At 47.5% G+C, this 26875-nt stretch overlaps 1 protein-coding gene and 1 pseudogene across 2 annotated transcripts; one reads left to right on the forward strand and one right to left on the reverse strand.

Moving 5' to 3' along the window:
* Positions 1–16915: 16915 nt before the first annotated feature.
* Positions 16916–21996, forward strand: LOC136522153 (mannan endo-1,4-beta-mannosidase 6-like). 2 transcript variants are annotated; one of them, XR_010775799.1, is made up of 7 exons: positions 16916–17392; positions 18469–18666; positions 20363–20485; positions 20576–20787; positions 20859–21556; positions 21667–21758; positions 21858–21996. XR_010775799.1 is itself a non-coding variant. In XM_066515942.1 (5 exons), the coding sequence occupies exons 1-5, from the start codon at positions 17009–17011 to the stop codon at positions 21253–21255; spliced, it is 1314 nt and encodes a 437-aa protein (XP_066372039.1). In that variant the 5' UTR covers positions 16916–17008; the 3' UTR covers positions 21256–21657. The 2 variants fall into 2 exon arrangements, 1 of the variants encoding a protein (XP_066372039.1); XM_066515942.1 differs by lacking the exons at positions 21667–21758; positions 21858–21996 and having other exon boundaries at positions 20859–21657.
* The window catches only part of LOC136522154 (probable jasmonic acid carboxyl methyltransferase 1), an 83256-nt pseudogene continuing 78244 nt past the window's right edge, over positions 21864–26875 (reverse strand).

Consider the following 26875-nt stretch of genomic DNA (forward strand, 5'->3'; position numbering starts at 1 on the left):
GTCGTCGGGGCATGGGCTTTTTGTAGTCTTACCAGGCATGCTCGTTTATCTGCTCCCACAAACCCTGTCGCTAACCTTAACATGACGAAGAGGTCTGATGCAATGACTATTTCAAAAAAGGAGGTATTTATACCTTTATCAACCCCCGAGTGAGATCCGACCCCTTGCGGTCGCTAGGGCCAAATGTTACTGGAGACCGAAGCGAGGGTAGCAAACTTACTCTTGTATTTGCACATAGCCCTTACTTAGGATTTTGGCAATCATTCCATGACCGTGCATTTGGTCTCATTGCTAGCCCGACCTTCCCCGAGCCCCCACGCATGGCAGGGATTCGGTCAAGAGTCGGCTCATTTTGTGACTGTCACCCCGCCCGCAGTTTTTGCAACTAGAGGGGTTGAGGCGACGTCACTTGCCTTGATGGCTCGAGTGACATGCTTGATGAGCTTGCTAATGGGTATGTTCGAATGGAATCCAATTCCATTGCATTGCGATAGGGTCGGCAAAGCCCTCGGGTGGCGTTCCGTTGCTCCTTGACCTGCCTTCCAATAGATTCCCCCTCAATGGGGATTTTATGGGCTCGGCTAAAGGCTAGATTGAACTAGAAGGTTGAGATGACCCTATCCACCTCAATGTGGGCTGGGCAAAGGCCACTGAGACTCATCTACGTTATCTCCCCTGGCTCTTGTTTGACGTGAGGTGGCCTCGGACCCTTCGCAGGCTAGCCTTCGAACCTCAGTCTCTCGATCTCAGATCGAGCGGCTTGAGCCCCCGAGCCCCTTGGGGTCTGACAGGGGTTGACCGTGTTTTGCGCATCACCCCCTCCTCAGTTTCCACAATTGGAGGGGCTGAGCTAATGACACTTGCCTATACAGCTCGAGTGTCACTCTCAATGAGGTCGCTAATGGGTATGTTCATGTGGAATCTGGGTCCATCATTAGCTGATGGGGTCGGTAGGGCCCTCATGTGGCATTCCACTACTTCTTAACCCGCCTCCCGATAGATGCCCAAGCCGTTTGATAGGCTCAGGTGGCCCGTTGCCTCTCCTCGACGGAGATTCTATGGATTTGGCTTGAGGTTAGAATCGAACAAGAAAGGTCGAGATGTCCCTGTCCGCTTCTACACGGGGTCAGGCAAGGCCACTGGGGCTCATCTCAGTTTTTCTCCCCTAGCTCTGTTTGACGTGAGGTGGCCTCGAGCCCTTTGTGGGCCAGCCTTCGAACCTCGGTCAATTGCCACTCATATCGAATGAGGTGGGTGCCGCTTCAGTGGAGCGACATGAAGCATTGAGATGTGATGATCATATATGCAACATTTGGATGTATGGGTTTAATGTACGATTTAATTAAAATGAAAGCAGGGGTCGGTGACGTTACCTTCATGGCATGAGTGACGAGAAGCTCTTACCAGACATGTCCATGTGCGGGGTTCGGGTCTGATGTTTGGGACGGGGCCGGCAGTGACCTGCACGAGCATCGCAATTTTTCATTTGTGTCTCTCGGCGGTGATCTGTGCTATTCGATTGACTTTAGGCGACCTGACAGCTTCTCCTTGAAGGAGATTCTACAGGTGGACCCCTCTGAACCCTTCTCGAGAAGGCGGATTGAAGGGTCCTTGTGTGGTTTTGGTAATTGAGTGATAACCTAGGTGGACTAATTGTGTTTATGTGAGATACATAGGTGATTAGTCCACAGGTACATGTGTGTGAGCAACATATGCCATGAAGGTGAAAATGGCTTAGAGATGTTGCAAAGCTCACACATGTGATGATGAAGGAGCTCATTGCAAATGAGACATGACATTGAGTCATGTGATCAAGGTGGAGAAGATCATGACAAGACTTGGCTTGATGGATTGGTTGCAAGCATGAAGGGTAGGTCGGAGCCTTTGGAGCGATGGACCACATGGCGGTGAAGCTTGAGCAAGACTTGGCGCTGATGGACGAAGGCAACGGTGAAAAGCAAGTGAAGTCAAGATCAATGAACCAATATGATCACATGATGATATGAAGTGGATCATATCATTGTTGATCATGTTGGTGCATGTGTTGCATTGACATTGGAGGAGATGGAATGGAATGCGGAAGGCAAAGGTATAACTTAGGGCATTTCATTTTACTGGTCATAGGTGTGTAGAGAAGTTGATGACCATGTTTAGGATAGATGGTCGTACTATCAAGAGGGGCAAACTTGTTTGCATATCGGGCATCTAGTTCCACTCGAGTGATCTAACTTTGCATCGTCGCTAGGATTGAGTGGCGTGGCAAGTTGAGTGGCTAATCCTTTAGAAAATGATTGTGAAAATGCTAACACACATACACATGATGGTGTACACTTGGTGGTGTTGGCACATTTACAAAGGAGATGAAGTAGGAGTTGATGTGGATCAACTCGGCGATGAAACGAAGGCAGGAAGGGTTTGAAACTCCATCGACGGAGTGTCCGCCCGTAGAGTGCAGATAGTCCGACGGTGCCACTAGTGCCCTATATAGAAAAGATAGGGTCTCATAGAGTGGAACAGACGCTGGTCACGTGGTGACCGGATGCTAGGGTCCTACGTCTGGTCAGTGGTGGTAGAGAGCGTGCAGGCGTCGGTCTTCGACCGGACGCTGGCAGGGTGCGTCTGGTCAGGCTGATGTACGGTGACGTAGGTAACACAGAAAAGTTGGAGAAGGACCGGACGCTGATGCTGTGTCCGATCATGACCGACCGAACACGTCCGGTCGCGACTGGTACCTTACTAGAAATGACCGAATGCTAGGGTTGCTGTGTCCGGTTAGTTTGAGCAGCTACGTCTGGTCATCACTTGACCGTTGAGATCAAGTGACTGAGGTTGAATGGAGGCAACACGTGGTGAGCATTCATTGACCGAACGCTGAGGTCCTGCGTCCGATCGATATGACTAGAGCGTCTGGTCGTCCCGAGTTTTGCCCAGTGAAGGGGTAACGGCTACTTTATCCCGTGGGGCTATAAATAGAAGGTGGCCTCAGCTATGGCTAGTGCTGAGCACCTCGGGGGACTTTGTGTCCATGCTTGTGAGTGCTTGGGAGCCCTCTATCTCACATATACTTGATAGTGATCATTCGATTGTGTGAGAGAGCGATTCTAGTGCGATGGCATCGTGAGGTTGCATTGAGTGGCACTATGTGATCAAGTTGCAAGCCGATAGTGCTTGTTACTCTTGGAGGTTGCCACCTCCTAGATGGCTTGGTGGTGGTCTCCGTCGAAGCCCGCAAGAAGCTTATGCGGTGCTCCAGAGAAGAGCTTTGTGAGGGGCATTGTGCTCGCCCCGTGGGAGCCATGAAGAGCAACTCTAGTTGAGCATGTCATTGAGCTACCCTTACTTTTGGGGTAGGTTCTTGCGGTGCCCGACGTGCGGACTTGGCGGGTGATGCCAATTAGCCGCTGAACCACCAAGTGAGTGGTCGACACAACGGGGACTAGCGTGTTGGCAAACACGTGAACCTTGGGAGAAAAATCACCGTGTCAACCTTGTTCTTCCCATTGGTTTGCATCCTCGTTACACAAGCTTGTAATTACTTTTGCATACATTATGCTTGTGTAGTTGCTTTTGTAATTAGTTAGCTTGTGTAGCTTACTAGTTACCTTCTTGCTTGTGTAGCATAGAAGTAGCTCCCTTGCGTGGCTAATTTGGTTTATGTGACCTTGTTAGTCACATTGCTTAGTTTGTGTAGCTAAGTAATTGCGCTCTCTAATTTGGCATTGGTTGCCTTGTTATTGAGCATTGTTAGTGAGCATTAGGTGGCTTTATGCTTTTGCTTACTAGCATGTGTAGGAGCTCCCCTGTTGCTTAAAGTACTAGTGGCATAGGTTTGTGTGACCTTGCTTCTAGAATTGGTTAGGTGAGTTCTAGCTAGCCCTGGCACCTCTGTTGCTTAATTAGAATCTTTGGAAGGTGCTAGAGAACATAGATAGAGGGGTGTAGTCTTGGCTAGACCGATAGTCTTAATTCCGCACTTGTTTTCGTTAGCCGACGCAATTAATTTTAGAAAAGGACTATTCACCCCCCTCTAGTCCGCCATCTCGACCTTTCACGGATGCTAAAGCTTGGGGTACGAGGAACTGTGAATTTGATTATGCTAGTGAACAAAAACACCATAGCGTAGGGTCTAGCGGTTCGTCCAGTTTTACTCAAAGTTTTACACCCGCACACCATGTCTCTGGTTTCAAACATAAGGAGGGGTCGAGCGAAGAGAATGTCTAAACAAGTAGACACTCTCGATAGCCCCTGAGCGATGTCAATGCCCCTACCATTGTTGGGGTCAGAGGCTCGGTAATGGAATCAACACGCAAAGTAAGAAAACAAAGGTGCTTATCTTTCGGTGGCTGTTCATTTGGCGTTTTAGTTGGGCTGTCCGATCGACATAGGAGGCCCGATGTGCTCCCCCTGACGAGGGTTCCATCGTCGGGTCCTTCTAGGTCCTGCCTGGGGAAGCGGAGAGTCACCTGCATATGGGTGCGCCCCAATTCTCGCACCCAGCATGCAGTAGTGGTGGGCCATGCCTAGGCAACATCCTGTTTGACCAGGCGATGTCTCGTTGACCAGAGCGTGTCCTATCGGTCTAGGCGCAGTCCCCTCAGATGCCCGCTAGCATCGATTTCCCATCTGCATTGAATAGGGGAAGGGAGAGAGTTTTTCGTCCCAACCTTTCACCTTTCCTTAGCTGTTATGCCTCTTCCTTAAATAGGGAGGGGGAGGGGAGTTCTTGTCCCATTCCTTTGCCTGTTCTTGAGCCGCTAACTCTCCTCCTTTCTCCTTCTCGCCAAGCGCGTTCGTATGTCACGATGGTTCCTAAGTGAGAGAGGGTAATGCGAGGGAGAGGAGAACACATAGATTCGTTTGTGAATTCGAAGTGTGATGTTGAGCTAGGAGGTCATCCAACATAGATGAGATGGTGCTGGCCACCTTTGTTGAGAAGGGGCCACTTCTGCCGAAGGAGGAGGCACACTAGAAGGTGATGAGCATCATCGGCTTTGTCATTGTCCTGCGAGGCCTTCGTCGGAATGGAGTCATATGGGGACTTCTTCGGGCGAGCCTTATTGGTGGGGAAGCTGCCCTAGGACTGCATCGATAGGGGCTTACGCCCTTGCTGCTTGCTCAGATCGGCCAGTTCATGAAGCTTGATGAGATGTCAGAGACATCCATTAGCCATGGTGGCCTTTCTTCGACGTGGAGCGCCCCTCATCCAAGGCACCATTGTTAGGGTTGTGGCTAATCATGATGGCATAGTCCCTAGATCACCTTAGAGAAGGCACCATAGCCCCCGACGTGGTGCTTGACATTGTAGACGACGGCGCCCTCAAGGGTCCCAGTGGAGCGGTACGGACGTCGTCGATGGAGAGTATGGCGCGGCGACCGTAGTAGTACTCATAGTAGAACTGGTCAAAAATTGTAATCGAATAAGTTATGGGGGAGCCCCTAAGTGAATAGTCTTTTGTATTTATGAATACATCAGTCCTTTTTGTGATGAAATCACTTTATAAGCAATGAATTTGTGTGAAAAAATGAACAAGTTTTCAACTTTTGTTACAACCAAACATTTTTTAGCTCTTCACCCTCTTTTTGTAAAAGAGGTTTGGTGCCTTCCGACCCTTCCCATAGTTAAGGTCACAAAAGACTCGAGGTGTGGGTGAGCCAATTCTAATCACATTGGTGAGCAAGGAGGCCGTAGCCGCTAGGGGCATGGGTTTCCCATAGTCCTACCAGTTATACTCAGATTTTGTTCCCAAAATTCTAGCCCTTAGGACTTGCCATGAGAAAAGAGGAAAACACAGAGAATATTTGCAAAGATAACCGTACTTATATCAGGCCCCGAGTGAGGTCCGACCCCTCGCACTTTGTAGGGGTCAGATGTCACTAAAGATCAGGATTTTTTATGACAAAGACTGACAAGAGAAGGTATTCGTTTATTTAAGGGTAAAAATGACGTAGCTGCTCAATGTTCTAGGCATTGGTGAAGACCTCACCTGTCATTGGTTTTCAATTTGTAGGCGCCTAGCTAGAGTACTTCCGCAATGATGTACGGCCCCTCCTAGGGTGGAGAGAGCTTATGGCTAGTCCTTGTTGCTCTGTATCAGGTGGAGAACTAGGTCCCCGATGTTGAAGGCTCGGTCCCACACCTGTCGGCTATTGTACCATCATAGCGCCTAGTTGGTACTTGGCCGAACTAGAGGAGGGCGATGTCACTGGCTTCATCTAGCTAGTCCATGGCAGTCTTTGTGGGATGCCTCAGCTCTCTATTCATCATATGCTCTGATCCTTGACGCTCCATAGTCAAGGTCTATTGGGAGGATGGCCTCGGAACCGTAGACCATGAAGAAAGGTGTGTAGCAGGTGGCTACGGCTAGGAGTTGTCCTTAGGCTCCAAAGCACCGCAGGGAGCTCGATGACCCAGCGTGCACCAAACTTGTTTACCTGGTTGAAGATCCTGGGCTTAAGGCCCTATAGGATCATGCCATTTGCAGTGCATGACCTGCCCGTTCATTCAGGGGTGCGCTATGGTGGTCCAATCGACCTGGATGTGTTATTCATCACAGAATTGAAGGAATTTCTTGCCGGTGAACTGTGTGCCATTGTCCATGATGATGGAGTTCGGTACTCCAAAGCGATGGATGATGTTGAGGATGAACAACATAGCTTGCTCGGACTTGATCACAGAGATCGGCCAAGCTTCAATCCATTTTGTGAACTTGTCTATGGTGATAAGCAAGTGGGTGTAACCCCCGGTGCCTTCTTGAGAGGCCCAACTAGATCAAGCCCCTAGACCATGAAGGGCCACATGATAGGGATCATCTAGAGTGCCTAGGCCGGGAGGTGAGTTTGCCGAGCATAGTACTAGCACCCTTCATAGGTACGTACGATCCGCTCGGCGTGAGCTACTATAGTGGGCCAGTAGAAGCCCTATCAGAATGTGTTCCCAACCAATTTTCTAGGCACGGCAGTGGTGACCATAGACCCTACCATGGATATCGCTCAATAGAAGCTTCCCTTGTTCGATGGGGATACAGAGTTGTAGGATCTCAGTGTGGCTTCATTTGTAGAGTTTGCCCTCTAAAAGAACAAAGGACTTGGCATGACTGTGTGAGTCAGTCGAGCTTCCATCTTGTCCGTTGGTAGCATGTCACAGAGGAGGTAGTCGAAGTAGAGTGTTCTCTAGTCAGTCTAGAGGGTCAGGCTCTGTCACTGGATCCTCTTCAAACTCTATGACCTCAGGGCCTGAACGGAGCCGTTGGTTGGTTAGCCCTCGAGGCTAGATCAGATGGACCATTGTCGGCCCATTCTGACCCTTCGTAGTGTACCGAGGGCTTATGTTGGTCACTGGCGAAGACACCCGTTGGCACCGACTCTCGACCAGACACTGCTTTTGCAAGCGCATCGACTGCCTCGTTGAGGCGCCTTGGGATGTGATTGAGTTCGAGGCCATCGAATTTGTCCTCTAGCCATCGGACTTCTTGGCAGTACGCAGCCATCTTGGCGTCGTGGCAGCTTGACTTGTTCATGACTTGGTTAACGACCAGCTAGGAGTCACCCCGGATGTCGAGGCGTCAGATGCCCAACTTGATGGCGATTCATAGGCCATTGATGAGCGCTTCATACTCAGCCACATTATTTGATGAGGGGAAATGGAGCCGAACCATGTACCTCATGCGGACCCCAAGGGGTGATACAAAGACTAGCCCTGTTCTAGCTCCCTTCTTCATTAGTGACCCATTGAAGTACATCATCTAGTACTCTTGATCGACGACCGCCAGTGGTATTTGGACCTCGGTCCATTCCGCGATGAAGTCAGCCAACACCTAGGACTTGATCGCCATTCAAGGAGGCATACGTGATGCCTTGATCCATCAACTCGAGTGCCCACTTTGTAGTTCTTTTCATGGCATCCTGGCTCTAGACGACCTCGCCGAGGGGGAACGACGTCACAACCAACACGGTGTGTGATTTGAAGTCATGGCGTAGCTTCCTCTTGGTGATGAGGATGGTATATAGGAGCTTCTGGATTTGAGAGTTGCGGGTCTTGGAGTCAGATAGTACCTCGCTGATGAAGTACATAGGGCGCTATAATTTGAGGGCATGCCCCTCTTCCTCCCACTCTACTACTAGGGTAGCACTGACCACTTGCGTGGTGGCCACTATGTATAGTAGGAGGGATTCCCCATCGATTAGAGGAACCAAGATCGGGGGCCTTGTTAGAAGTAGTTTGACCATGTCAAACGCCTCCTGGGCCTCGGATGTCCACTCGTAGTGGTCGGCTTTCTTCAAGAGTCGATAAAGGGGGGGGACCTTGTTCGTCGAGGCATGAGATGAATCGGCTAAGGGCGGCGAGGCACCCTGTGATTTGTTGAACCCCCTTTATGTTTTGAATCGGGCCCATCCTTGTGATGGCTAAAATCCTCTTTGGGTTGGCGTCGATGCCACGCTCGGAGATGATGAAGCCAAGTAGCATGCCCCTCAGGACCCCAAAAACACATTTCTCGGGATTGAGTTTGATGCCATTCGCTCGAAGTTTCGCAAAGGCTTGCTCAAGATCGGCAATGAGGTGGTCGGCCCGTTTGGACTTAACCACGATGTTGTCAATGTAGGCCTCAACGGTCTGCCTGATGAGGTCCCTGAAGCAATTGAGCATACAACACTGGTACGTAGCCCTAGCATTCTTTAGACCGAATGGCATCGAGACATAGCAGAACGATCCAAAGGGGGTGATGAAAGATGTCGCAAGCTGGTCAGACTCTTTCATCACAATTTGATGGTAGCCGGAGTACGCATCAAGGAAGCAGAGGGTTTCGCACCCCAAGGTAGAGTTGACTATTTGGTCTATGCACGGCAAAGGGAATGGATCCTTTGGGCATGCCTTGTTGAGACCCATATAGTCAACACACATCCTCCATTTCCCACTCTTCTTTCGTACAAGAACAGGATTAGCTAACCACTCTAGGTGGTATACTTCCTTGATGAACTCGACCGCCAAAAGTTTGGCTATCTCCTCGCCGATGGCCCTACGTTTCTCCTCGTCGAAGTGACGCAAGCATTGCTTCATCGGCCTAGAGCCTAGATGGATTTTCAAGGTATACTCGGTGACCTCCCTTGGAATGCTTAGCATATCCAAGGGTTTCCACGCAAAGATGTCTTTGTTGCTGTGGAGGAAGTCAACGAGCACGCTTTCCTATTCGGAGGAAAGCATGGTACCAATGCGTACTGTTTTACCCTCAGAGCCGCTAGGATCTATGAGGACCTCCTTGGAGCCCTCTGCCAATTCAAACAATCTGGTCAACTTCTTAGCGTCGGGCGCTTCTTCGACTACCTCCTCCTTGAGGGCGGCGAGTTCCCTAAAGGCAATGATTGTTGTGGCATGGCCGCAGCACTCAACCTCGCACTCGTAGGCGCGCTAGAAGGATGTGCCGACGGTGATGACCCCATGGGGACCCAGCATCTTTAGCTTGAGGTATGTGTAGTTGGGGATGACCGTGAACATCGCATAGCATGGACGTCCCAGGATGGTGTGGAAGGTTCCAGGGAACCCAACCACCTCGAAGGTGAGGGTCTCAGTCCTATAGTTGAACTGATTCCTAAAGGTAATGGGCAGATCGATCTACCTGAGTGGCACGACCTGCTTCCTGGGCATGATGCCATGAAAAGGCGCTCGGGTTGGGTGGAGGCATGTCTGGTCGACGCCCATCTCGCCGAGCGTCTTGGCCGCTGCCTTCGTCCATCAGTACTTTGGTGAGTCTCTTTGGGCTGATGATTGGGTCGACCACAAGCAGATATCTCCCCGGGTGTAGGACGACATCTGGATGGTCGGTATGATTGAAGGTTATGGCAGACTCCGACCACTGGAGGAAGGGAGATGTGGCCGGTTGGGCTGTGTAGACTTTGCGGCGCGCGACCTTCTGACGATGTTTGGAGTCATAGGCTGCTGATCCTCTAAAGATCATAAGGTAGCCATTTGGTGTTCGAAAGTCATCGTCCTTCTCCTCGGTGTCGTCCATAGTAGCAAGAGGGTCTTTCCCCTGCTCCCCTTTGTTGGAGCCTCTGGACAAGAAGCGACGCATGAGGCCACAGTCCTTGAGCAGATGCTTAATAGGAAAGGCGTGGTTCGGGCATGACCCCTCGAGTAAATTTTTCGAAGTGGTTCGGAGTGCCCTCCGTAGTCTTCCGACCACCCTTGCGGTCAACCGTGGCCATGAGCAAGTCCTCACATTGTTGCTTCTTATTCTTCCTTTTGGCGGAACGATTGGAGGTGCCTTCGCCGACACCCTCGTCCCGCCTTGCCTTGCCCTTGAGGCGATCGAAGATCACTCCGACCACCTCTTCTCCTGAGCCATAGCTGGTGGCGATGTCTAGGAGTTCCTTGGTGGTTCATGGGCCCTTGCATCCTAGCTTATGAACCAAGGACTCGCAGGTCGTCCTAAACAGGAAGGCTCCTATCACGTTGACGTCGGTGATGTTAGGGAGCTTGTTGCACAGTCAGGAGAAGCACCGGATGTACCCATGGAGGGTCTCACTAGCCTTCTGACGGTAGTTCTTGAGGTCCCATGGGTTCCCAAGGCTGCTTGTATATACCTTGGAAGTTTCCCACAAAGATCTCCTTCAAATCCGCCCAACTCTGGATTGTGTTGGACAGCAGGTGTTCCAACCACGCTCATGCTGAATTAGCCAAGAACAGTGGAAGGTTGTGGATAATGAAGTTGTCATTATCTGCACCACCGGCTTGACAGGCAAGCCGATAGTCTTTGAGCCAAAGTCTGGGGTTTGTCTCCCCATAGTACATAGGGATATTGGTAGGTGGTCGGTACCTTGGTGAGAAAGCAGCATTGAGGATGTGCCGGCTAAAGGCCTAAGGGTCTGGCAGACTGGGGCTCGGGCTCCGATCCTCACCGCTATCATAGTGTCCACCGTGACTGAGGATGATAGCCGTGGCAGGCTCCTTCCCTTAGGTCAGTTGTAGGTGCGTCTACGGGTGTCGAGAGTGCTGCGTGCGTCGTGGTTGCGGTCGAGACGTTGATGTATCTGGATCACAGCATGCTGCCTGCCACCTTGTGGCGCCTGGTGGACAGATGCGTCCCTGGTGGGACGCACCGAGGGCGTGCGCTGGCTAGTGTCGAGCTCGCATCACCGAGACAATGAGCTTTTCCAGCCTGCTACGCCGCCGCACCCTCGAGCAGCGTGCGAATTTCGTGGTGGGCCTAATGATCCTCAGGCGTTGCGGCCTTTGGAAGGCCTTAGAGCAAGGCCATTGTAGCGGCGATGTTTTGGCTTGCCCGAGTGAAGTGAGGAAGGGTTTCATTGTTGGCGATGATCCTTTGGTTTACGTCACGGGCCACGACGCGTGCGCGCCCACCGTCTCCGTGGTGTTCGATCTCCCGATCGACCTCCATGTATTCCCGCACAAGCTATTGTCCGGCTTCATCGATCTCCTGCTTTCAGGCTCTCGGCTGCTCCACCCCTACGCAAGGTGGGGTTGCTATCTCCCCTTCGGTTTTGCCGCCGAGGTTGCCTGCCGGGGTAGCCTCCTTCGTGGAGACACTTTCGACATATCCCTCGGCTGTACTTGCCATGAAACATTCCTAGGAGGGGTGATGGCTCCCCCTGCTAGAGTCAGAACCAGAGTCCGACCCCAGGCCCCTCCACAAGGAGGCCATGGAGGGATTCCGTGATGCTTTCGATCATCCCCACAAACTTGTTGTTCATGGGGGACGGGATCGTGCGCTGTGCCACGAGGTGGCTAATGGTTGCCACGGTGTTGTGGAGGCCTAACGGAAGCACCATCGGGGCGCTTCGTGTAGAGTGTTCTGGAGAGAGGGTAAGGTAGTGTGGGTCCTCCCTAGATGACTAGGGTCCAAGGGAGACACCAGGCTGGCGCTCAAGCCTCCCGTAGTTGAAGCCGATGGAGCGAAGAGATTGGATGGCGGCATGGGCTAGCGCCAACTCTCGTCATCATGAAGCAGTAGGGTGCAGTCGTTGGGCAAGGCGGAGCCTATCCTCAGACGTCAGGGAAGGCGGAACCAGCCCTCATACATTGGGCGAGGTGGAGCCTACCCTCAGCCATCGGGCGAGGCAGAGCCTGCCCTCAGGCGTCTGACGGGGCGGAGCTAGCCCTCAGCCATCGAGCGAGGCAGAGCCATCCCTCAGCCGTCGAGAGAGGCAGAGTCTAGCCCTCGGGGGTCGGGCTAGGCGGAACCAATCTTCTGTCGTTCGGGCAAGAAGCGTAGTAGCATTCTTGTCTGACCGGAAGCGTCAACATTTGATGGTTATTAGTTCCACCTCATTGGGTACCTCGATATTAGGTCTCTGACACTAAGCGATAGGCATGCATTCAATCTTGTCAGAAGCGCTCAATAATGGTGCGGTCCTTAATCGGCACAGATAGAATCACATGAGTCAACCTACACATAGACTCCGCCCAGCCTCTATTTTACATTACTCCATGGTTCTTTTCCATGATAGCAAATATAGCCAACTGTGCTTCGGTATCCACCTATATCTCGTAGATGATAGGAAATCACCCAACTTCTACTGGTCTAAGCATGGCTAAGCATATATTCAATCTTGAACCTACACAGGGTTAAAGGTATATGTAACTAGACAAGGTAGTTCTATTCATTAAGTGTTTCCAATCAACTCTTATAACCTAATGCATCAACATAAAGAACTCAAGTGATATTTTATAAAACATAGGAGACTTAGAATGCTCTAGAGCTTGCCTTTGAGAAAAGAGGTTGGCCGATGATCCGAGCACTTAGGGAGATCTTTGAGAGTATGCTTCTCTTCTCCTGGAGCTACGACCTAAGGCGTCTTCTGCTAATCGTCCTCCTCTTCTTCACTTGAACTCCAACAGAGTTATTTCTTTGGACGATCCTATATGCATGAGCATGAAATAAGCTATCATGAATGCATATATGATGACATGTATAATATGATATGATATGATGAATGCATCCTCTCAAGTGTTTTCAATAGCTTTGCATGAAAGTAATAACAAGTTGCATCTTATTTACTGAGTAGGTGCTTATCTCTTCTCTAGTAACTTAAGCAAACACTTATGTAAATTTTTTTCTGGACTACAAGACAGCAGCCACTTGTTTTGACCATAACTAGAGTTATACATATCACAATAATATGGTTGTGGACATTCTGGAAGGCTTATAAAATTTCCTACAACTTTCTTTTAATACACTTAATGTGATTCAGTAGTTATCTAGGTCAAACAATTCAATCATTAAAATATGTCCAGAGAGCAAGCATTTTTGACAGCAGACTTCTAACAGCCTATAATTTTTAAACCATAAGGTCTATGACTATGAAAATTTAACACAAGGTAGATAAGTAAGTTATCTACAACTTTGTTATTAACAAGTTTTACATAAAATACCATTATCATCATGAAATTATCAACTCAACCGAAACTATATATGCAACCATCTAGTTAAATTATAAAGCAATAATTAACTAGTTGCATACAATCTATTGCTTTTAAGCCTAACTAATAATATCAATAGATCCTATGCATCCCAAGCACCATAGAAAATATTATGGTTAAACATAACAAAATTATTTATATCCATGTATTAATTTCCTTAGATAATAAGGTGATTTAAAGGATACATAATTCCACTTTTTAATAAATTCTTATAAAATTATAGTAGCCTACAAATGACCTCAATAGTCTACTGTACAAATTTCATGCCATTTGGATAGTACAACTACCTCTACAAAAATGACAAGTTACATAGGCTTATTTTAGCAAAAAATATTTAGCATAGTGAAAAGTGTCAACCAATAGATTTAATATTTTTCTTACATTCCTCCAAGTATAAGAATACTGTGTAAAAATTTACATGAATCATATGTTATGTATTTTTACCCCAATTAATTTCACTAGAAACTAGTAATTAATTAGGATTAAATATGAATACCATATTCAAAGTATGACCACTATAAGTTTAGTATTTTTCCTAGATAGATCATCTCAACACAAGACCAGCAAAATTAGAATCACTAATTTTATCACCTATCTAGCTCAAGTTATGTAATTTACAATATAAAAACCATTTAAAAATCATTTATCTAGCTACATTTTATTCTTCTAGAAAAATACTAGAAACAATGCATCTTATATTTTTATCAAATACTACACTTCAAGATGAAACTAACAAAATTTGGTTCGCCAAAATTGGACACTCCTAGCTTGAGATATGAATTTTTGAAACATGCATTCAAATCTAGAAAAGTAAATCAGAAAAATCAAATCATATCCGACTGACAGCTAGGGCCTGCGGTCAACTGAGGACCCACCCGTTAGTGAGACTAAAATAGGGGACGATGCTGATCGGTGAGAACTCACCGACGGTGAGGTCTCCGACAGTAAGGTCTTCACCACTGTACTCATCTCACCCACGCGTATCGACTGGTAGGCTTAGTTGGCTCGGTGGCTCGCCGGAGCAAGCACGACTGGCGGCCATGGCAGGACGACAGAGGTCGGCGGCGGTACGTCGGCCATCTTCGACTATGGCACACTCAGGCGAGGATGGCTACTCCATCCTGGTGACCTAACAGAGCTACAAGGCGCAGGTGAGGGCTAGGGGTGGCATTGGTGAGCTCAGCCACGTGCATGGCCATGCGGCGGCGCACAGAGCACAGTGGTGCTCACGCTATTCTAGCTAAACGGCGGCGAAAGGTGGGTCTTCATCATGCCACTAGCGAGGCCTAGAGTTACTTGACCTAAGGCGCGCGGGAAAGGAGTGAGACGGCGAAACCATCTCGACGGCGGCGAGCTCAAGTGCCATAGTGGCCATGGTGGACGCGGGCGGAGCAGCGACTCGTTCCAGCGGCGTCAAGCGGTGGTGTCATCCCTAACTCTGGCCTAAGCTTCTAGACTCTATCATGGTGCTGGACCAAAGAAAATGAAGGCATGTAGTGTAGCAGAACGGTCAGGCCACGGTGAGCCACGAGCGCGGTGGCGCTCCGGTGACAACAGCGGCTATGGCGAGGCGAAATGCCGCTCTACCTGGTGTCAATAGGTGGTGCTGTTGGCTCGAGGAGGTGGAGGTGATGGCGTAGTAGCTGTGGCCGAGATGAATCAGCCGGTGATGCTGCATCAGCGGTGAGCGTCTACGACGGAGCTGTAGCGAGCTCGACGCGGTGCTGCGGAGAGGTAGAGCGAGTAGGAGGGAGTGAGAGCGGGCGAGTGGATGGAGTGGTGCGTGTGCGGCGCTTAAGTGCGCGCCCAGGCCTGACTGGCCAGGCCAATGCCAGCGTGCTACCGCCATGCGGCGGCCACGGCCTGTGGCAGGTCGGCCACGACGCCGCACGTGGGCGCGGGTTCAGACACCGCCATCATCGACTGACATTGCAAATTAACGATGCTATACATTCTAATCCGTTCGTCCACTGTAAAAACTTCCTTAATGAAAGTTGTAGAGCTACATGAGATCTCCAATTTTTCTTTAAGAACCATCATCTAATTCTTACTGGTTAACAAACTATATTGCTCCAAAGTGAGCTACTTTGAAACTGAAAACCATTTCAACACTTAGAAAGTTTTGCAAGTTTTAAAACAACATTTTGTTGATTTTTGTGAGCTATTTTTGAGCATGCTATGCACTGAATTAGACCTTGACCCAAAAATAAAAGTTGTTACCCAAGTCAAGTACTACAACTTTTATTTAGGTCACACAACCATGCAAACACTCTAAGCTACTGTTCAACTTTAATCAAACTAGCATCATGAAAATGACATTTTAAATGAAACCAACACTTTGAAGCAAGTTTGGCCTATGTCATGAATACAAACATTATTCCATTTACCATCCTAGATGTGTCTAAGGTGTTTTCATGACCTCACAACCATCTCATACATTGGTCATACATGATTGCAAGCATAAGCATATATATATAAATCAACATTTCATGTGACAAAGTATAGGAATGATATGAGATTTCATATGCTCATGTTCATGAATGCTTGGATGATGCCTGTGCTCATGAAATGCAAGTGCCAAATACAAAGCTCAACATTGGGGTGTTACAACCAGCGCCACCAGTATGAGGCTTGGCTCGACGACGATGGTGGAGGATGGGGGGGCGAGGAGCGCTATGGCCGCCGGGGTACGGGAGCTTGGTCGTCGAGGTGAGAGAGGGCACCGTCGGGGGTGGAAGGGCGCCGTGCCGGGGTGGAGAGCCACCCACTTCCCTGCAACACCGCCACGTAACCTCCATGGATCTCGCTCCTGCTCCATGGATCTCGCTGGGGTGGCGGAGAGGGCCGTCGGATCTATGAGCATTGGGGGATCCCGGTGTGGAGGACGCGGAGCGTTGGTGAGCTACGGTAGGGGATGAGGAACGCCTAAGGGGTTAGGGCGGGAGCGGAGAGGAGCGAGACATGTGGAAATTGATTTTGTTTTTTTTTATTAGACGAGAGGCGCATGTGATAGTGAGTGAAGCGAGACGTTCGGCCTTCCAGACGTCTGAACAGTAGCATTACTGTTTTTTTTATTCGACACCATATGGGCTCTGATATAGAAAGTGGCGTATGAGTCATTTTGGTAGCCACCACATCGTCGAAATGGATGGTCAGTGAAGAAAATATGCGGTAGTATGGAGAAAAAAATTCAATTAGGTGCTAAAGAAATATTTTGATTTTGAGAGTGTCTCGAAAGAAAGATTTTTTTTTTTTTGGTCAGTGCCCAATAGTAAATTCTCTCAGAAACAAACGATGGGAGCGCTCCTGCCGCCCACGGATCGATCCGGATCGTCCGTCAGCTGCCACGAGCCCAGAACAGTTCCTGCGCGCCGGGGTCCGCGCGATCGCGTCACCGACGCCTCCGAAGCTGTGCGGTGTGAGCAGCTTAGCTAGTCTCGACTCGGTTCGCTTCCTGCAGTGCCTGGGGCGGCCGCAACGCAAAGGGGCCCCGGAACCACGCGAAAACGCGGCAAAACACCGCAAAATCTCGACATCCAACTGCGCGGCGTGGGTGGCGGCGGCGGACGACCAATGTGGAGGGGGACGCGCATGTACAGCCTCCTGGACGTCCTCCTCCTCCTGGTCCTGGTCTACCTGAACTGGCTCCCAGGCCGCGGCCCCTCCGCCGGCGGCCCCGGTGGGTTCAAGCTCCCCATGCCGTGGCTGCAGCCGCGGATGTCATTCGTGGGCCGCGACGGCACCCACTTCGTCGACGCTGTCACGGGCGCGCCGATCTACGTCAACGGCTGGAACTCGTACTGGCTCGTCTCGGCCCGGTCCCCCGCGTTGTCCGCCGAGATGCTGCGCCGCGGCCGCCGCATGGGGCTGACGGTCTGCCGCACATGGGCGTTCAGCGACGGTGGCCCCGGCGCGCTGCAGATCTCCCCAGGCCGGTTCAGCGAGCCTGTCTTCCAGGTCCGGGTTGCTCCGTCTTCATTCCCTTCTCTTTCCCTCTACAAAAGCTATTGGGACGGCGGACGGCGCAATTTGTTTTTGACGGTTCCGCCTGCTGAATCTAACTAACGAATGTCCTGTAATGATTCTCCTGCACCAAAAGCATACCATACGTTACGTCGAAATGTAGCTAACAAACAGCCAAACAGGTGCGTGTGTAAGCACGTGGATATGCCACTCGATGGGCTTATTAGTTATGACACCATGAGAACATTGTGACTTACAGGAATGCTTTGGTATCATGAATTCATGATCATGACACGCATAAGCTGATTGGAGTAACCTTGTTTGATAACCTATCTTACAAATTCAATCAGTTCCTAACAAACCAGATAACAGTTACATCCATTGGACTACAATGTTTTTGGTGATTGTACGAATCTTATTGGCATAATTTTGTGCGACGAAAAGAACCTCAACAAATTTGAGGAAAAGCACCTAATACGTTTAACAGGTCCAAGTAGTTTGAATCGCTTCTGAATGTGCACTATCCCAATCTGTAATGTTCTTATTAATTTTTGTAAGCTTCAACATTCCTGTCCTTTGACAATCTCAACAACTATGCTATGCACCAAAGAGGAAAAAGGGTAAACATTAGTTAGTGAAGTTGATATTTCAGTCACTGGATATCTTTGCATATTATTATTTTACTAGGGTAAATGATGCAAATATAGTTATATACAATAAATGGTCTCTTAATAATGTTAAATAATTAAATGACAATTTCCAACAATTGGTGACTGTTTAAATCGATGGATTAATAATTACAGGACTTGAGCAATATCACTAGCTTACTTACAGTCATTTGAGGAAACAACCAGTTTATATTTCCTTGGTTAAGAATGAGTTGAAGTTTCAAATGCTTGCACAATGGGGGTAGAATATCAACTATATTTAGGAGCTTTTTGAAGTACAATTTGTTTACATCCTGGCTAGCTACAATTTCTAGACTTTGTCCCTTTCTCAAATGTTTGTACTTCTTTTTGACTGGCTTTAGGCATCTGTGAAGTGTATAGTTTTTATTTTTATTTTTGTAGATGCTGGATTATGTGATATATGAGGCCCGAAGAAATCATGCTAGATTAATTCTATGCCTTGTCAACAATCTTGATAACTTTGGAGGGAAGGCTCAGTATGTTCAGTGGGCACAAGCAGCTGGTGCTAATGTGACAAATTCTATGGATTCCTTTTTCTCTCACCCAACTATTAAAGGTTACTACATGGAGTATGTAAAGGTAATCGTCATGTATTAAACATATTTTTTTTTCATTTTTTAATTGTGCTACCATGCTTATATTAGTTTTATATTCACTGTATTTTTTGTCGGTTACTTTATTAATGGGCTTTTGCAATATAACAAATTTTAACCAAACATGTTTGCACAAAATGTCAATATTAAGAATTTAAGATGATATTATCAGTGACACTTACTGCAATGAGTCGTAGTTTCTATTGTCCGATACTGATTTTTGCTGCAAGTCATGATTCTTATCGTAGTGGCAGCAACAGGATTAAATATCAAATAAATGTGTTTCATATGAGAATAGTGTTGCTCTCGGTAAAGAAATACAAAGTCTTGACACTCTCAACTCGATAGCTTATTAGATGAGTGTATCTGACTTACCATTTCAACATTGGTTTAGGGCACCCTCAACAGTATGAGATAATGAATAGCTTTAAGATAACTTCTCTAATGGTACTAACTTTTAGCACATAGCTCTAATATGAATAGCGCCACATAAGAGTGGATTTTTCGCATCCCCTTGTGGCCGCATGGCCTATCTGGGCCGGGGCGGGGTGGGGTGGGGGTGGGTGTGGGGGGGGGGGGGGGGGGGGGGGGGGGAGGCACTATCGTGCACGCTGCCATTGGGGGCCGGGCGGGAGCCTGTCACCACACGTGCTGGGGTCTGGGCGGAGAGGCTGTCGCCGCGCGTGCTGGGGTCCGGGCCGGGCGGGGAGGCCGCCGCCGCGCGCTGGAGACGAGGGCGGTGAAGGCTGGTGTCGGCGAGCGGAGGCCAGGGCCGGCAGTCAGGCGCTGCGAAGGCCGAGGCGACGCTGGAGCTGCAGCTACCGGGGTGGGGCGTGGCGTCGTCTTGGGAGGCATGGGTGGCCGTGCTATCGGCGCCGTCAGTAGAGGAGAGAGAGAAGAGATGCTTGAAGATTCGTGTTGCAGAGGAGAACGATGGCTGAGATAGCCCGTGCGGCCACATATACATGCGGTCTTGCTTTTCCGAGCCCCACATGAGAATCTCACATGATCTTGAAGTGTGCGCATGAGACTAGCTCTTGATCAAGAGATAACTTTTCTTCTCTTCTATTAAAATATGAAATATGAAATAATATGCTTAGAGCTAGCTCATAAATCACCGTTGGAGGTGCCCTTAGTGGAGCCTGAGTTGTGGCCTGCATTAAAATGTTTGCTGTGATGGTTGTGTCTATGCAGTGAACAGCATAGAGGGTGCAATTATACTAAATATGCCAATATAGCTTCTGTACTCCTATTTTCTTACCCATCTAGCCATTGAACTTAATTATGCAAGACCAGTGTTATGAAATGTCCATATTAATGAATTACTACCCCTTGACGCACAGATGTTTGATCCTCTTCTTTAAATAAAGATCATTCAGGCTAACATATTGAAACTATATACTTGTTTTATTAACCTTTTGCCATACCGTCATGTTTGGCATGTTGTGTTCTAGTGTTGCTTTACACTGTCCACTGTAAAAAAACACTTTTTCGCTTCATTGTCTATTAAGATTGTTGCTTTATGCTATCCACTGTAAAAAACACTTTTTCGCATCAGTGCCTATTTAAGAAGATTGTATTTTCTCCAATCTAACCTGTTGAGATAGCTTTTAGCCATTTCACTATTTCTGGCAAAGAAATCCCATTATTTCATCTCAAAGCTACATTATTGTTATTGGCAGGCAATATTAACCAGAAGAAACTCTTACAGTGGAATCGAATATTGTGATGAACCTGCTATATTTGCTTGGGAACTCATGAATGAGCCTAGATGTGTATCTAATTCATCGGGTCCTCATATTCAAGTAGCGTACTATTTGAAGACACCCTTTGCTTAGAAAGTGGGCATATGAAATCATTAATTCCTTATAATTAAACCTGGAGTTAATTTGCAGGCTTGGATAGAAGAAATGGCAGCATATATTAAGAGTTTGGACACAAAGCATCTCATTACAGTTGGTATTGAAGGATTTTATGGCCCTGGGAGAGGTGAGAGGCTGGGTGTAAATCCTGGAGACTGGGCAGCTTCACTCTGCTCTGACTTCATACAGAACTCAGCTGTTAAAGATATTGATTTTGCCTCGGTTCATGCTTATCCTGATAGCTGGTCTGTATCATTCCATTTTCTGTACTGAATAATTTTAATTGTACCATGTCATTGATGCATCTTTTTTCCAGGCTACCAAAGGCAAGTATGGAAGAAAAAGTCAAGTACCTTTCTGTCTGGGTTGATTCACACTTGAATGACAGTGAATACGTCTTGAGAAAGCCTGTCCTGTTTTCTGAAGTAGGTTACCTCCAACATGCAGAAGCTAACAGCACAGTTGATGGAGACACTCTTCTAAAAGTTGTTTATGATAAACTATACAATTCAGCAAAAAAGCTGCAGGCAGGAGGTGGTGCTCTTATTTGGCAGTTGATGGTTGAAGACACGCAGATGTACCATGATAACTTTTCCATGGTGGCACGGGATCGTCCCTCAACATATAATCTGATAAAGGAGCAGTCATGCCGACTGCAAAGTCTATATGGAAAAGAGGGGGACCCTAGTTGGCAATGCTCATTACCACCTTAGGGTTTTCAACTATTGATATCGAAACATTCCACTTCATCAGACACAAACTGGATTGCTGGAACCAACAGCAAGGATATGCTATTGGAGATAAAGATGAAGATTAGGCAAATGGTCAACAGACATCTCTGTAGTAAATAGCTTGTTCATAGAATCATTGCTGAAGAGCTAGACTGCCAGTGGAGAATCCACTTTTGACAACAAAACATGCATTCTGTCACATGATGTACATTGGACGGTTAATATGACCTAGAGGTCAAAATGAAAGGAGCACCAATACAAGTTATGGCATCGAATGCTGCATGTGCGAAAACCTCATATCTGTACCAAATGTGCATTCAAAAATGCTAAAATGCATTATGTGTTTGTTATGGTGACCATTAAATCAAATGTTTGCATGTGTATGTGTTTCAGGCCAGTGGCCACACGCATCTGTGCTTGCATGAACGTCCACTGAAGCAGATGCCTGCGGCACAGGAACGGAAGCTTATCACCGCTCTACTCAGGTAGAAGTAGAACCGTAGAACTGTTCCTTTTCTTTAGAACATATTTCCCACAAACAACTGAAATGTTTTTTTTTTTGTGTGCAAATTGTCTGCTGAAAGCACCTATTATACCTTCTTTTCGAGACACACATATATAGGATAAAGCCCGGAGAAAGAGCCTTCGGGCTGCCTGGTGCCTGCACTCACGTGCCACTGGACGGTTCTCTCAAGCTCTTCCACCACTTGTCCCTGCGACCCGAAGTGCTGCATCATTGGTTCGTACTCAGCTCTAGTTGCGAGAGCTACCATCTTTGGGGTCATGGAGTTTTTTTGTTTTTTGTCCATGTCACTAATGACATCACGGGCCAGTATCTTGTTGATCATGAAGGAGCCCTCATCTTGGATGATTTCTCTTAGCTCCTTATCAGAAGGGCCATACGTGGGTAAGTAGAACGAGTCTAGCTTTTCTCTGTCGATGACACCCTGCTAATGAATGAAAGTAAGCATTAGCCGAAAGAAAATGAAAATAATGTCTCTTGACTCTTGAGATTAGTACAGCTGCAAGTTAAAGGCACGCCGAAGAGGCGAAAACTAACATACCCTTGATGCCATGTCGTTTAGCATAAAAGCTGTACCATCGCATAGTAGATTTGACTGGCATGTACTGTCACTGGAACAGTGCCTGGTAAGGAGATCACCATCTGCCCCCCAGGGACTAAACTCTTGAGCTCTCAAGTTCAAGAACAGCATGAAATCCTTCCTGAACTGCCGAGCTAGCATAGGCCTTAAGCACCAGTGGGCGCCTTGCTTGCCTGAGACCCTCATCGCAGTCGTACATAGGGATCCCCATTCTTTCTTAGATCTTCAGGTGCCTTTTAGTTACTGCAAATGTAAGACAACAGGAACAGGTGAAGCGAGAATGGACAAGGCAGGCCTGACAAAAGTGGTTACCTCCGACAGCCAATGCACACTGTTCGATGCAAGAACTAGATGGAGCTACTGATAAAGAGGAGAATCAGTATTTGGCACTGTAGCACTTTCGTTTGTATTTGACAATTATTGTCCAATTATGGCCTAACTAGGCTCAAAAGATTCGTCTCGTAATTTACAATCAAACTGTGTAATTAGTTATTTTTTTATCTACATTTAATACTCCATGTATGTGTCCAAAGATTTGATGTGATGGAGAGAGAGTGAAAAAACTTGGAATCTAAACAAGACCCAGGTACAATAGCAGTCAAAACAGGGCCGAAACTTGCAGGCATCCTTTTGGAATGCAACCAAGCGCTGTGCAACGCTGCTGAAGTCATTGTCTGGAAGATTGTTTTTTTTTGGGAAAATTGGTTGTGTAGCATCGAAAGATCGCGATCTCCGTGAAATACCACAGAAAGTTTACACCCCCGTGAAATAGCACCGAAAGGATCCACCGTGAACTGGAAGTACCATTCCGTCAAATTTTGCATACATAAACGTTAACCTAAGCTAAAACCTAGACATGAAATTACATATTTGCCCTTACCTTATCCTATCTCACCCATCTGAGACAGGAAGGCACTCGAGCCGCTCGGTTCTCAGCTCGGCACGCTCGCTCACCCCTTTCCGCCGCCACCAGTGGGTTCCAGCACACGGGTTAGGGCATTGCCTCTGCCGGCCACCGCACGGGTCTAGGCACCGCCTCCGCCGGCCACCGCGCTGCATGCGCGGCGCCTCAGCCAGGCCGCCAGGCGCCCCCTGCGCGGTGCCTCCGCCAGGCCACCGGGCACCCCTGCGCGGCGCCTCCTCCAGGTCGCCGACATCCCCTGCACGGCGCGACGCCTCCGCCAGGCCGCCGTCATCCCTGCTCACCACCTCCATCGGACGCCAGATGCCCCTCCACACTTGACTATGCAATGCATGAATCTGAGATTCCCGATGCGTAAGAACGAAACCTTAGCTATCTACTGCATCTCGTAGCACAACTGAAATTAGTTGCGGCATGCGATTGTTTGTGATATCCGTTTTATTTGTGTGTGCGATCTGGTATGAGGATGGTCAGTGATGAGAAAGGACTTTTGGAAGTAGTGCTAATTTGTTTGCACTGCTACTATTTTCAGGATCAATCTGACCAATGCATGTAGAGTAGTGATTGATGTTTCGTCCTACTCAACTGTTGAGGATGATCAATCCGTGTACAAAAAGGGCAGACGCTTGGATTGGTGGGTGGATGCAGAAGAGTACTCCATCATTGACATGGAGAAAGATGTTTTCAAGCACTTCAGTTGGGCTAGCTATCAGGAAGCAAACTTCTGGTTTGTGGGTCAGAATAATCTAACAGTTCGCCTTGGTACTGACCAAGAGCTTCTAACTTTGCTGCGAGCTTCAAAATTGGTGGAGTTTATCATGACTGTTGATAGATGTGAGCATGTTGATATGGCTTGTACTATGACTGAAATGGAGAATGAAAGGCAAGTGCCAAATGAAGAGAATGACCTACAGCTTTAGGTCACAGAAATGTTTCAGGGAATGCATGTGAGTGTAGAATTGGATGGTCTAGAATGGGCCTTGCAACCGCAACTTAGTGTTATAGCTGCTGGTCCTTCCAGAGTAGAGGAGGAGGAGGAGGGAGTGGCAGAACCTCCTAATCTAATGCCCTCCCAAGAGTACTTGTCTTCCATTAGACACTAAGTATCAAAGAGATTGCACTAAATCGTGTTGTTCCGTCAAGCACACCCTAAGGGAGAACTCGAAAATCCACATTTTTTTCTTCATCAGGATCATAAATGATAGAATAAAGCTTACAACATTCTTAACCATTTCTTACAGCACTTTATTACAACATTAGATTACTTAAACAAGTTGAATGCAATAGCGAAATTAAGACAGTTTTACATGTAAAAGAGTTTATACATTTTAGGTTTATATTTTTATCTTGCAGCGGAGAACAACATATGATCAGAATTACAGCGGAAATAAAGATTAATGGTGAATCATAAAACTTTTCTTCTAAAAACTTTTAGTGAGGGTTATAAATAAACACTACGGTTGTAGTGTTAAAGGAATCCTCTCTGAGCCCACTAGGAGGTTTCCACACACAAAAGTCATCTACTATCCATCGGTCACCTGCAATAGGGGGAATAAAATAGGAAAATAAAAGACTCCAAGGATATGCAAGGTTTATTTGGCTTATGAGTTATTGCATGTGCGGAACATTACTGAACGTGTGTTCTTATATTAAATTTTATTAGCAGTCATCATTAGTTCATTAACTATCCATTCTATGTAAGCACCTATGCTACTTTCAAACATGTGGTAGGCAATTAGAACCATTTTATCACCTTTCAAGTTCCAATTCTTACTACGGTGCTAGACCATAGCCAAGTCGGTACCATCTCACAGAAACGGCGATTCGCGAACCAATGTATCCTAGCTGGGTACCCTAAAATACATGCCCCGTTTGTACCCCAGGCACAAACGAGACCAACCTATTTCACTCCTGTCGAGGGGTCTAGGTCCCCGTCCAAACTTGGACTCCAAGCCCCCACACTTGAGACCTAGTCTCAGCATGGTGCTTAGACCTCCACCTTTCCCCACCTCCAATCAATCGGTCCAAAAAGAGCCAGGACCCACGACAAGAGCGCAACGAGCCTTCTCGCTCCCATAAGCAAGTATGTGCTTAGGATAATAAGTCTGTGACCTGACTACCATCCACAACAATGGACGGTCCTCAATCGACATAGGTGAAACAAGTACAATCTGAGCCTCGCTCGAATGCCTAACCAAGTCCAGATCTAAAGTACTATTTCGCCCGGTCTCCAATTACCCTCCATATATATGCCATGTGATAGTAATATAATAACAACAATAATATCTTTCCTATCTCTCATGAGTGACAGGTAATCACTCGACTTCTATCGGATCCTATAGCATAGCAATCTACATGATCCTGACATACTAGTAGGACTCATAGGATAAGGATATGTATATGCAAGTGGATTTCATTCAACTCCTTAAAACTTAATGCATAAGCATAAGATAAAGTGTAGAATAATAGGGGTTATGCATCGGGGCTTGCCTGGGTAAGATATAACCAAAGGTTAGCACTCCATCGTGGTGACATGATCATCAAGACACCATCTTTTCTGCTATCCCAGATGACTTTGTGATCCATCGTTGTTCCTATTATGATATACGTGGATGCAACGCAGAGACGTAATTAATCAACGACAACCGCAACTCTAAGAATACAATTACGCCTCACAAGCTAATGAGATAGCTCTAATAACTAACGTGCTAGGCTATGTATCCATGTTGCCGAATAAGGCGTTGTTTCCCGACAAGCGTTTTAGTCCTACAATCCAAGGTGTTTCTTTATTTCATTTCTTTGATTTAATATATATTCTCACTAGGGCTCATTAGCTATCTTAGCAAACTAATTATTATGGGGCTATAAAAATTACAGTGAGCACCTAATAATGTTAGGAGTTTACTGTGAAAATTTTAGAGCCAACACCACTACCAATTCATCACAATAATTCCTATAAGTTGATGTCTTAGCAATATTAAGTATCTCAAATTAATTAGATTACTCTTGAAAACACTATGAAACTATGTGAACAAAATATACTAGAAGATAGATCATGCTATTAGGAACCTAACAAAATTAGTTTCACAATTTTTGGTCAACTACACAAATTTTCATTGAATTTACAAGTTTGTCTTAGAAACTAAATTAGAAAATGCTTACGGAAAAGGGAAAAACCAGCGGCAGCCAATTCGGCCCAGCAACTCCCTGGCCCAGCGCAAGTGCGGCTACGCGCGCAGTAGGCCGGCCCAACAAGCAGCCCATGGCGGAAGTGCTCCGCGTGCACGGTGTATTTCTAGTAAATCCACCCGAAGTCTAAACCCTATTTATACCTCTCTCTGATATTTGCGCTTAACCCCTTGGGTTTATCCCAATTCGAGCACGTGTGCCCCTGGCGGCCCAACGCACGACGGCACGGCGTCTGCTGGCACGCGACGACCACACCGGCACTAGGAGCCCCTAATGACTCCACAAAGAAGCCGACCGCCACCTAGGGTTCCCACAGCTACGCTAGGAGATGGCTGGGGACTCGGAGGGGTATCTAAGCCCAGCCAACTACGGCGATGGCCAGGGCAAT

This window comes from Miscanthus floridulus, chromosome 18 (assembly GCF_019320115.1).
Source record: "Miscanthus floridulus cultivar M001 chromosome 18, ASM1932011v1, whole genome shotgun sequence".
NCBI lineage: Eukaryota > Viridiplantae > Streptophyta > Magnoliopsida > Poales > Poaceae > Miscanthus > Miscanthus floridulus.

Excerpts from the sequence above, each read along its gene's own strand:
- LOC136522153 (XM_066515942.1), top strand. The coding sequence starts at position 17,009 with ATGTGGAGGGGGACGCGCATGTACAGCCTCCTGGACGTCCTCCTCCTC. Across the intron at positions 17,393-18,468 it reads TCAGCGAGCCTGTCTTCCAG|ATGCTGGATTATGTGATATA; the intron begins GTCCGGGTTGCT and ends TTATTTTTGTAG. Across the intron at positions 18,667-20,362 it reads ACTACATGGAGTATGTAAAG|GCAATATTAACCAGAAGAAA; the intron begins GTAATCGTCATG and ends TGTTATTGGCAG.